This window comes from Trachemys scripta, chromosome 11 (assembly GCF_013100865.1).
Source record: "Trachemys scripta elegans isolate TJP31775 chromosome 11, CAS_Tse_1.0, whole genome shotgun sequence".
NCBI lineage: Eukaryota > Metazoa > Chordata > Testudines > Emydidae > Trachemys > Trachemys scripta.
Window position 1 is genome coordinate 47,138,041 of NC_048308.1, and position 12,375 is coordinate 47,150,415.

The window sequence follows — 12,375 nt, forward strand, 5'->3', positions numbered from 1 at the left end:
TTGCTTCTGCAGAATGTGAGGGGGAACTGCAGCATTTAGTGACATGTGACAGATCCAAGTAATATGACAGACATGTCCCACTTCTCTATTCTGTGCCTTTCACTGCACTCAGAGGTGTGCACTGCATGTAAAAAAATGGCTCCCCAGTCAAAAAATGGCTGTAACACTCCCAACAGTGACAAAAGAGGGGGTGCCCTTGTTTTTACCAAACCCCAAATTGGTTGTGAGGTCTAAACTTAGATTTCACCAACAAACCGTACCAAGTGCAAACTCCTCAGGCACTTTACAGCCTTAACACAGAGTCACAGACAGTCCTCTTGGGTACTCTGATCTGTATTGCCACCCAGGTGAGCATATCTCTGTGATAGATGTCTCCTTATACCAAGGATCACAGCAATATTCAAGTTACTCCTGCTCCCAAAGGACCAGTCACTTACCACAGGTCAATTGCACTTAAGGTCTCGCATCAGTGACAGTACTTGTAGACAGTCCTATAGTAAACTATATGAAGATTTATTAAATAGGAAAAGGAAACAGAGTTATTTACCAGGTTAAAGCAAGCAGACGCAGACACAGACACATGAATGAATTACAGTTTTAGGTTTCAAAGAGTAATATAGGCTTCTATAACTAGCAAGCTCTACCTGACCTTTAGAGCGAACCTATGCTTCAGCTGGGGATCTCTTGTTTATGCCTAGAAACACCACCACCACCTCCTCCTCCCTGATTCCAAGCAGCATGGAGATACCTATTTGCTTGGTATGGGGTTTTTATCCCCCTCCTGCCATGTGCTCTGAGCTGCAAACTCAGCTGATGGGTAGAATCCACTTGCATGACTCATATTCTTGGGGAGGAGAGCAGAACAACACTAAGAGTCTTCAGTCCTTTTGTTGAGGGTTTCTCAGTCCAGACATAGGGTGTTTTCAGTTGCAAGATCCAACCAAAACCCCTCTGTTATGGCGGGTCTTCTGTAGAAGAGCAGTTCCCCACACTAATTAACGTTCCTCTCCTGTATGGCGAGAATCACAGAGGCTCACAACAGAAACGCTCACATATTACAATATGGAACGTAGACACTGCAAGTAAGATGAATGCATGCAGCAACTCTCGTCTAAACACTTTCTTAAAATTCTAATAATTTATCAATATCACAAGTGAGCCATACAGATTCCAGCTACATATCTGTTAGTGTCCAGCTGAGACACGAGCACCTTGACATGAGCTGGCACCTGGCTCACCAATGTCACAGGTACAACCCGGCATCCAAAAGGGTATGATGATTGCTGCCTAGGAGGAAAATATTGCTCTTCTACATGTAATTTGTAATTACAACAGCTGTGAAGAAAATAGAGAACAGTTAGGAAATTCTTACAGAGGAGGCAATGTGTTCTAGTGGATAGAGCACTGGTCTAGGATTCAGGAGACCTGGATTCTATTCCCAGCTCTGCCACTGGCCTGTTGGATGACCTGGGGCATCCTCTCTCTGCCTCAGTTTCCCCTTCTGTAAAATAGGGATAAAGAATTGATGAAAAGCTTTTATTTAGGAGCTGGAAAGTGCTAGATTGTATTGGTATGAGTAACCCTAGCATTTGTAAGTGACAACTGCCCTATGATCTAGTACATCCTTCTGTAGGTTTTAAATGTAGGGTTCAGTGCCCAGCTGCTGATTAGTGTAGCTGTGGCAGGGGATGAGGTATGCAGAGATGACTTTAAGGCACTTTCTTGCATCCCCAACATTGGGGCTAGGTGAAGGCCACACCAGCCCTTGGGGCAAGTTAGAGCGGCCTAAGAGCTAGATAGGTCCATCATGTAGCAATGATCACTGGAGTGCATTTTGCTCTGACCCTGCCTCCTCTAGCCCTCGATTGCCCCCTATGCCAAGGAGAGTTAGAGTGGAAGGGCTGGCGTAGTCAGCTACACCAGCTTGATGCCAATTGATTTTTCCATGGCAGTAGAATATTTAGGGGATTTAGGGCAAGTTTAAGGCCCATTTATTCCGTACAATATGGCAAAGCAGACCTCAGTGGAGCAGAGTATCTGGCCCTTCGTTTTTAGTACCTCTCCTTTTGCCCCGGTGACACAAGAGTCACATAATAATGTTACATAACATGTGCTTAACGCTTGAAAAAAGAACCTTGTTCATTCCATTTAACAAATGGACTTATCTTCTTTTTCAGCTCCAATCTATTTGACAGTGTAAGCCCAATAACATCTTATCAGGCTGACCTTGCCATCTTAGCATCTGTTGAAATTAGAGGGTGAGTGTTGATACTAATTTAGCAAGTGTCTCTTTCTCAAATGAGTGTTTTTTTTGTTTTTGTTTTTTGGTAAACTTCCTTGCAGGTCTTGCTTCTTATTGAGCCTTGGAGGTTTTGTAATAGAAAAATAAACATGGATTCATGTCGTCATCTTTGGGGCTTTAAGTGAAACCTAAGTAATTTGGGATCCCAAGTCAATTTTGAAAATGGGACTTGGGTTCCTAAGTCACTTAAGTGCTTTTGAAAATGCTACTCTTCATCTTTATAATTTGTTCAAAGAACAGTATGTAAAAATTACTCCCAAAAAATCACCTTCTGAACAGACTAAGAAAATACACTTTGAGTCCAAAACTGCCAAAACCTTTTTTTAGCATGTCAAAATACTCTCCAAATATAGGTCTAGAGTAGCTTGTCCTTTTCAGCCTTAGGTATAGTATCTGTGATGAGACTCTCCTACTGCTATTTATTGAAAGCCACACTTCACCGAACTGTTAAATGGTCCTTCTGATCAGCCAGTCAACTCAGGATGCCTCTCACTACATATTTTAATGTTCCTGACTAGCTTTTATTTATATATTTATTTTACAAAGAGCACTTTTCTGTGCAGCTCTTAAACCTCTGAAGAATCCTGACTGTTCAGTGAAGATGTTAATTTTTTTCTTGCTGGAATGCTAATGTTGCTCACAATCATTGAGGCCTTGCATATTTTTTAGGGGAAAAGTGAAAATCGCCTGTGAGGCACCATTTTCTTTAATTTTTCCTTCCCACCAGAAACCTACTGCATTAGTAAGTTCCTTGCGATCCTGGTGCTGTTAAACCTTCATGTTTAAAATGGAAGAAAAATTAATAAAACCACCATTACCAACCAGGTGCTGGCTGAGTTCCATGTATGACCCTACCAATCAGATGCCCCTATCATCAACACTGCTCACAGTTGAATTTTTCACCACAGAAGGTTGTCCAGATAGCATGTATTAATTTTATACTTTGACCCCAAACTAGAAGAATATGGAGAAAGATCCCTCTGAGAGAGAATTATTCTACACAGTATATTGAGCAGAAGATCAAGCATTTTATACAAAAAAACCCCACTTCTGCTCATTCTAACGTCCAGTATTTAGGATGGAAAGGTCAGTGTCAGTCAGTGTTAGTTTTTAGATATTTGTAAATTTAGTTTTCTCGAATCTGCATTATGAAAGCCTTAGGGTCAATTTTTAGAAATTAGTAGTTCATTAGGCTAAATATTTGATAGCTTTGTTTATTCCCTTCACTATGTAGTGTCTCTTCTCCTGATCACATCTTCCTCCCCATTGCAAACTGGCAACCCCAGGAGAATCCAGAGACAGAAGAAGACATAGGACCTCTAGTTCAGCACATATATGAGGTATGTAATAGTTATTGATTTGAGGTCCAGGATTCTAGCCAATAAGTAACGGGAAGGAGGAAATATTTTAATTAAGATTTCCTTTATGGTAAATGTGCTTTACTCCATGTGGTTGTTCAATAGGAACTTAGAATTTGCTGCATTGAGTCAATTTAGTCCATTGGTTCAAGCCTCTGAGGAAGGCAAAAATACTAACAATTAATATAGCCAGCTGTGCAATGCTGTACGTTGCAGTTAGTGGGACCTGGGAAGAAATTCCTCTCTGATCCTTACAGCAGTCAGCTTATACCTGAATCATAAGCCCCTATGCTATTTTACATAACTGTGCATGTTATTGGCCATAAAATCATCCAGTCCTTTAGAAAACTATACAAATTATCTGGTCGCCTGAATCTTGCAACAGTGAAACCAATAAAATGACTACTCAGTGTGTTAATTATTCTGGACACTCAGCTGTACTATAATTATGCAGTCATTATTACAAAAGCCTTTTGCCTTGAAAATTAAAGTCTTTTGAGAGAGCCTTTTTTTTAAACAACTATCACAGCTTTCATCTGTGTTCAATTAATTTTTTTAAATAGTTTTTTTTAGAAAGACTGACTATGATTCAAGTTGTTATACAACCAATAAGGTACTGCTTTATCTAAAAAAGTTATTCTTATCATATATCTGACATGTTCACAACAGACATACAACTTTGGATAAGAAATGTACAGTCTCTCTCACTTTGGGCAATGTAGTACATTTAACAAATGGAATTTCTTGAAGGCAGAAAAATATCTTTCCTTTAAGTTTTTTCAGAAGAATCTCCCCTTTCCAGCAAATTATTTCAAGTAATTATAAGTTAGCTTCTTGCGAGATGAAATTTCTTTCCAGAGTAACACTGTTAATACTCTGATTGTACTGACAGTCAGGGGAAATCTTGTAGATGCTCCTTCATATAATTTTAAATATATACTAGTGCCTACTGAGCCATTAACAAAGGAAAGAGGATAGTCTTACACAGTCATTAATTTTCTTCTCATCACTAGCTGAGAAACAATGGTCCAAGTGCCTTCAGCAAGGTGATGCTAAATCTTCAATGGCCTTACAAATACATCAACAACACCCTGCTGTATATTATGCAATATGAAATTGATGGACCCATGAACTGCACTTCAGATATGGAGATCAACCCATTGAAAATTAAGGTAAGCAGAGACTTTTGTAATGCCATGCTTGGGTATTGAGTCCGGTTGGGTTTTTGTTTCTGTCGTTTTGCTGCATGCTATAAACTGTGAAATATAAGTTTATTTATATAGATCAGACCCTCTGCTGATGTAAATAAGCATAGACGCTAGTTTTGCTGGTTTCACTCCTATTGAGAATTTGCCTATTTTCTCTATTCTTTTTTATGTATTCCCTTTTATGTTTTGTTATACCCTGGCTCCTTGTATGAGGAGACACCAGCTGGAAGGATAGGTAGACACCAGTTTTTCAGCCAAAAGTTCAGATCTAGTATCCCCCTCTTTTTTTTTTTTTTCACTCATGTTGGCATAGTTTTCAGTCCACAGCAATTAAATTTTATTTAAAGTGAATTTTGTAATGTGGATAACACAATAACACTACCGTGGGTTCAGCTGTGGCGGCTACAGTTTCAAGCTTAACAGAGTAAAAGTCACCTCTGCTACTTGCTTCAGAGTTAGTCTCTAGGAACACATAAAAACCAAACGTAGTGACTACACGTACATTCACAAGTACAAGGTCTAGACTGTTTTACAATTTTTATTAAAGTTACAATTAAAGGTAAGGTTACCCAAGCATATAGAAATTCTATACATACCTATGCACAAGTTACAAATATAGTTATATTCACATCCTTAACAACAGTGTTAGGGTCTGATGGGTCTCTACTGGCTTGATCATCAGTAGAGGATGGTTCCTGATGGAGTCTCCCACAGGGAGTTCGATTTTCCCATTCTGGGCATCCCCTTTTTATAATGTGATTCTGTCTATACCTACATTCTGCACATGTCCATAAAAGTGTCAACGCTCTTTCTCTTATTGGTTTGTGTCCCCTGAAAACTTGAGGGACCCCAATTTTCTATGGGCTGTATAATTCTCATTAGCATTGATGCACAACCTGTATCCCGTGGTTGAGACATGTCGGATACAGATGTGCCTTTACAGTATTTTTATGATCTAATATTTATTTTCTGGGTAATTTTACACAATATTACTACTTGGTACCTCTTTTCCCATAATCTTAGGGCATCGAGTTATTTTCTGGTCACTCGGGCCATCATTTCTTGTCTCCAAAGACCTAAAATAGCTAAGCTAAAATCTTGCAGGCCTCAGCCTACAGGTTTTTGCATTTCAGCTTGTCATGTCTGATTCTTGGTTCTTCTAAATACTGATCGATCTTATACTTTTATAATCTTACAAATTAACTCTAATTAACATAGAATGAATATATATGATATAACATATTGATTAATCATAACATCACACAATAAATGAATAATAACTAAAAACATTGGCTACAAATGGAATGTTACTTAACCTACATTTAAACAACAACATTCCAAAAGTTGTTTTGTTATTTATGTAATATTTTTATTTTTCAGTTTAGTAGGAGACATTGCATTATTGTTTTTATTACTACTTATTTATCTAAGGCCTGATCTAAAGCACAATGAGGTCAATGGAAGTCTTTTAATTGATTTCAGTAGCCTTTGAGGCCCAGGATGCCACAAAAGTATTTTATATATAATACACAATGTTATATATTTCTCTCATGCAATTTCAATATACAGTATAAATATAGTGTGTACAAATATATGCAATTTCCAATCCCTCACAAGGATAAATGGGTATTTCATATGTGGAACCCAGAATAGTATAGTGTCCCTTAGGTCTCAAATGTGAAATCTGGGAAAAGAATTCCCAGATTGGAGGAATTGCTAAGGCCCACAATATCCTACCCACAGTATCCTATTTCAAATCCCTCCTTAAATGATACAAATGTGTGTATGTAAGTGTAACGCACAGTGCTTGTACCAGTTTCTTAGACTCAAATACATTAGAAGTAGGGTTACCATATTCAAACATTTAAAAAAGAGGACACTCCACGGGGCCCCGGTCCCGTCCCCGGCCCTGCCCCAATGCCGCCCCTTCCCCGCCTCCGGCCCCGCCCCAACCCCACCCCTTCTCCGCCCCCATTCCAACCCCTTCCCCAAAGTCCCTGCCCCAACTCTGCCCCTTCCTCTGAGCACCCCACATTCCCCCTCCTCCCTCCCGCTCTGATCTTGGTTGGGGGTTGCTAAGTGCTTCCCTGCTCCCCACTCGCCCTGAAGCCTCTGCACCCCCCCCCGCCCCTGCAGCCTCTGTGCCCCCTGCTCCCCACTCACCCTGCAGCCTCTGCACCCCCCCACCCCTGCAGCCTCTACACACACACCCCCCGCGCTGCCTGCCCTGCTCCCCCCGCTCACCCGGCAGAGGGAGAAATGCAGGCTCCACGTGGAATTAAACACAGCCTCCGCTGCTCTGTGGGGGAGGAGGGAGCGGGGGAGGGGGAGGGACTCTGGCTGCTAGAGGCCCTAGTGGCTGCGAGCGGCTTTCAATCAGGCCAGGCGTCCAATCAGCCGCGCCGCACAAGGGGAAGGGGGAAATCCCGGACATTTCTACTTGATTAGAAATCCCCCCCGGACGGCTATTTAACACTGAAAAAGCCGGACATGTCCGGGGAAACCCGGACGGATGGTAACCCTATTAGAAGTATTGGGGAGAGACCCTTGAATATGAGATTGCTAAATTGAAAGTGCTCTATTGACAGCTTTAAGAATAAATTCTTTGCTCATTCTAGGCATGAAACTTCCATTGACATCAGCTAACATTCTACTAATTGAACTGTATTAAAAAAAAAATTGAGTTTGGTGAGGCAAGAATTGGACACTGCAGGGCTCTGAATTAGGTTGTATTAAACATCTATGTTAATGATCTAGGAAAGGGAGTGAACAGTATGTTAATTAAATTTGAAGATGATGCTAAATTTTGGAGATTTGCAAACCTCAGCTAGGACAGAGACAAAGGGACCTATCGGGATTAGAAACAAGGACAGATACATCTTTTGAATAGGTTCCATTCTGCTGCATGTACCAGAAAGTTCCAGACTAGGGCTGTGTGCAATTCATAGGTTTTGATTTACCCAAGTTTTGTGAAATCTTTTAGGTGAGGTCAGTTTGAATTTTTTCTTGACCTAGTTTTGCTTTGCTTGAAGTTTACAGGCACCCAGAAAGTCAATGCAAAACACTAATAAACTTGAGTTCATTAAATGGTTTTGCTATGCAATTGGTATGTTCATGTCTGTGTTGCAATGACATAGCAACAAAATTATCCCTGGTTTCAAGAAATCCATTTGCAAAATCACTTTTTTGCTTTCTCTGGAATACAGAAACAGCAATAACAATTAAGCAAAAACATGTGAATGACCCAGTCAAAGAAGTTTGGCTAGCTGTTGGCTTGTAACCCAATTTCTGCACACTCCTAAGTCTAATCAGTAGTAGTAGACTATCATAGACTATCAGGGTTGGAAGAGACCTCAGGAGGTCATCTAGTCCAACCCCCTGCTCAAAGCAGGACCAATCCCCAGACAGATTTTTGCCCCAGATCCCTAAATGGCCCCCTCAAGGATTGAACTCACAACCCTGGGTTTAGCAGGCCAATGATCAAATCACCGAGCTCTCCCTCCCCCTTCACCAAGCTATCCCTCCCCCTACTTTAAGTAGTTCTTAAAGATCTCAAATCACATTTGCCAAGAGTAGAGGTATTAGCTTGGTGTCCTAGACACGTTCTTTTTAGGTAATTACTTTTGTCTACTTAAAATTCCACGGCATTCCCAATAGGATGTGACAGTGTTCCCCCAGTCCTATACTAAACTGTGGTGAAATGCTGCTCTCTTCAGTTAAAATGTTGCTATGTTCCACCCCAGAGGTGATTGCTTCTGTTAAATTATTCCTGTATATGTATTTGGTAGTTTGTAAAGCATTCTAAGATCCTTTAGGATAGAAGATGCTATATAAGATATTGTTTATTATTTGTGCCTTTCTTGATGTAATCCTAGATTTCAGTTCCTAAAGCAGATGAGAAGAATGAAACCCTTAGGGATGAAGATAATCGTGATCACCATATAAATCGAAGAGATGTAACTGCCATTGAAGGCGATGTACATACTTTGGTAAGCGCTATAGTAGCTCTTGCACTGATATATTTCAGCTGTCGTCTTTTGCTCTTTTAATGGAGAGATGAAAACTTTGGAAATAGTTTTTTATAAAGGAAAAAAATGCATTTGATAATCTAGGGCCTTGATTTTTCCACATGTTTCCATTTTTAGTGGAACATATGTAATTGTGCAATCAATTAGTTAGATGTCCGAATGCATTTGTGCCCACAGTTACTTGTAGGCAGGGGGATTGAGGTGAGGCCTTTTTCTATGTCATGGTCTCCATATACTATGCTTTTCTGTAGAGTTGGGAGATTGGACTGTCTGCAATAACCCCAATAGCTTCCCTGAATTAGAAGAGGAAGTACTGCAGAATAGCAAATAGTGAATTTTTATAGCACCTATTATAGATGATACAATATAGTAGGTTTCTTCAGTCTCTAACTTCTATGATTTATTATATGTGAGATATTTCAATTGATTCACTAGCTTGACAAATAACTCAGTGTTTCAAACAACTCTGAGATGGGTGAAATCAAGGACACAATTTCTGAATGACAAGAATATGCTGCCAGTTTATGTTTTTATCTTGTACACCCAAGGCAGGGTGATGGTTGCATCCAAATGGTATTGTATAAGCATAGCTACAGTTCTGAATGTCATGTCAAAAAGGAAGGGGAAAAGAGGCAGCCTTGTATTGTTCCTCTTTCAGTCTGAATTGTTGATGATCTAATCCCATTAGTTAACGAGGATGCTAGTGGAAAATAGAAATGTTTAATCCAGGTTAGAAAAGCCAGCTGAACTCTGAATTTCCTTGGCATTGCTTACAGATAAGGGACTGTGATGCGGTCCCTGGGATGCAGCCTGGGACTGTGGGACCACTGTGCCCCCTTAACTCTCCACCCTGGGTGCTCTCTCACAATGCTTTGCTAGTGACAAGCAGCAAACCCCTCCAGGTGCTGTTATCGCTCAGCACAGCAGCATGTGGAGCTCCTCACCCAGCGATATTGCATGAATGCTTCCAGAGCCACTCATGAATCACACAGAGAAAGGCACCAGCCAAATCTCCCCAGCTCCCAGCCTCAGGAATATACCGTCTTTCACTGCTCAAGACCCTTTATTGAGCAGTGCAAGTTTATTAATTGGTTCACCACTTTATCAATGGAAAGTGGATATACACCAGCCTTTGTAAACCTGAGCAGATTTACCAAACACTTCAGAGAAACTCACTGGTAAAGATAAACAGTAAAACAAGTTTATTGACTACAAAAGATAGATTTTAAGTGATTATAAGTGACAGGCACAAAGTCAGAGTGGTTACCAAAATAAAAATATATATAAACACGCAGTCTAAACTCTCAATCCTATTAGACTGGGCAATATCTAGATTAAGCAGTTTTTCTCATCCCACTGGATATTGCAATTCATAGTATGCAGGTTTCACCCTTGAAACCTGGACCAGTCTTCTCTGTTGGAGTCTTCAGTCTTCTGAATGTCCTTGTTGCTTGCAGCATAGCGGGAGGAGAAAAGGCGAAGCATGGGGCCCCTGTGTTCTATTTTATACCCTTAGTCCATGTGCTTGGAGAAGCATGTCTGGTGGGCATAGCTGAGTCACAAGGTGACGCAATACCCCTGGTGTGTCTCCTGTGAGTGAGTCATTGAATTGTAACTCCTCTGCTGGAGAAAGGCTGGTGATGTCTGTTCTGCACCCACCCGGGAGTTGGTTACCTCCCTTGTCGTTGTCTCTGGAGAGCTAGTATCTGGGTGCTTCCCAAACTCACAGCATATTTTAGTGAAAACCATACAATACAATTCTTATAATTTTATATGCATTAATGATGCACATATTTAGATGGAACAATGGGTTTCGGCAGATCCCCTGATACCTCACATTGCATCCTTTATTTGCAATATCACAATTATATATAGATGAGGAACATGGGGTTACAGGGCGCTCCCCCGAGGTATAGTGTCACAGGATCACTCTGCCTTACTGAAGGCCTTTTGTCCAATTTACTAACAATGCAGCAGCAGAATGTTTCATCGGTGTCTGATACAGCAGGTGGAATCTTTGGCATAAATCTTTTTCTAAAACCTCTGTGATCTTTGTATGAAGGGCAACAACACTGAAGCACTTAGGTTGGGTCTGTGCAGTTATTTGGCACATGGTACACAATAAAATGAGAAGCCAAAGCTTCCACAGTTTCTAGAACAAAGAGAGAAAGTAAAGCAGTCTTGTCAGTTATCATATTAACAGGAATAATTTCTATTTGAAATAATTTTTTAGCTATGTTCTCTGGGATTGGAGGATACTACAATCTGAAAGGATTTGTGTTTCTCCTCGTTTAAGGGAATTAATCTTAAATAATGGAATTTGGCCTTTACATGTTGTAACAAAAATATATTGCATCATGAGTTTGTGATATCCAACTGTGAAATACAATGCTATGGAAATCTATAACTGAGAATACATCGGGTACAATGTACCATATTTTGTTGAAATATGTAACCTTTCTAATGAACACACTGAACAATTACAAACTCCAGCATTCAGTGAGAATTCAGTTCAGCACACATCTTACTAAAGTATATATCTGTAATGCATATCCTGGAATGGCCATCAAATGTTTCTAATCATGGTACAAAGGGGCCTTAAAATTGGGTTAAATCAACAGAGTTTGTTAATTGCAAAATTATGGAATTTCGCTCTGGATTTCCCAGTCACTTGAGTGATTTATGGAGTTTCTATTGCACATTTGAATATAGAAATTATCTAATGTGTAGCAATTGATGTATTGTCATTTGTATCTTTAAGACTGAATGTAGACATAGTAATGAATTTTCATCAGTGAGGTAACCATTCCTCTTGTCGCACGTAGGGCTGTGGAACTGCTGAATGTTTAAAAATAGTCTGCCAAGTTGGCCGCTTGGAGAGGGGAAAGAGTGCAATATTGTATGTAAAATCCCGCCTTTGGACCCAGACCTTTATGAACGTAAGTGCCTATTAGTTCACAATCTCTCCCACCTTCTGAAACATGAAAAGTCTTTTTACATCCAGCATGTAATATCAATTTTGTTTTTTTGCACAGAAAGAAAACCAGAATCATTCGTACTCGCTCAAGTCATCAGCCTCATTCAATGTTATAGAGTTCCCTTACAAGAACCTTTCATTTGAAGATATCCACAATTCTACAGTAGTAAGTCATTTTTGTCTGAACATGGTTTGACCCAATGCACATTCAGTTGAAATTAATACAAGAAATAGAATGATCAAAATTAAGCACATAAATTCACCTTCATAATGCTACTACATTTTAACTAACTCTTAGTTTTATATATTAAAATTATTTATACACATAAAATTAAGAATAAAACTAAACATTTTTAATCTGAAAACTAGAATTCTAGCATTTGACATGTAGGCTGTCATATATCTATATTGACAATACTGTGGGCAAATAGACCTAGTTAATAGATACAAATCCGTCTACATACTGACAGTCCTGAATCACGCAAAGAGCCTGTAAAACTTG

General features: G+C 39.8%; 1 protein-coding gene across 1 annotated transcript in view; it reads left to right on the top strand.

The window, feature by feature from the left end:
• ITGAV (integrin subunit alpha V) overlaps positions 1 to 12,375 on the top strand; it is an 84,140-nt gene that overhangs the window by 64,262 nt on the left and 7,503 nt on the right. Inside the window, exons 23-28 of the mRNA XM_034785197.1 lie at positions 2,178 to 2,258; positions 3,537 to 3,642; positions 4,674 to 4,832; positions 8,744 to 8,857; positions 11,722 to 11,835; positions 11,932 to 12,039. Coding sequence (XP_034641088.1) covers positions 2,178 to 2,258; positions 3,537 to 3,642; positions 4,674 to 4,832; positions 8,744 to 8,857; positions 11,722 to 11,835; positions 11,932 to 12,039 — 682 coding nt within the window. The remainder of the gene's footprint in view (positions 1 to 2,177; positions 2,259 to 3,536; positions 3,643 to 4,673; positions 4,833 to 8,743; positions 8,858 to 11,721; positions 11,836 to 11,931; positions 12,040 to 12,375) is intronic.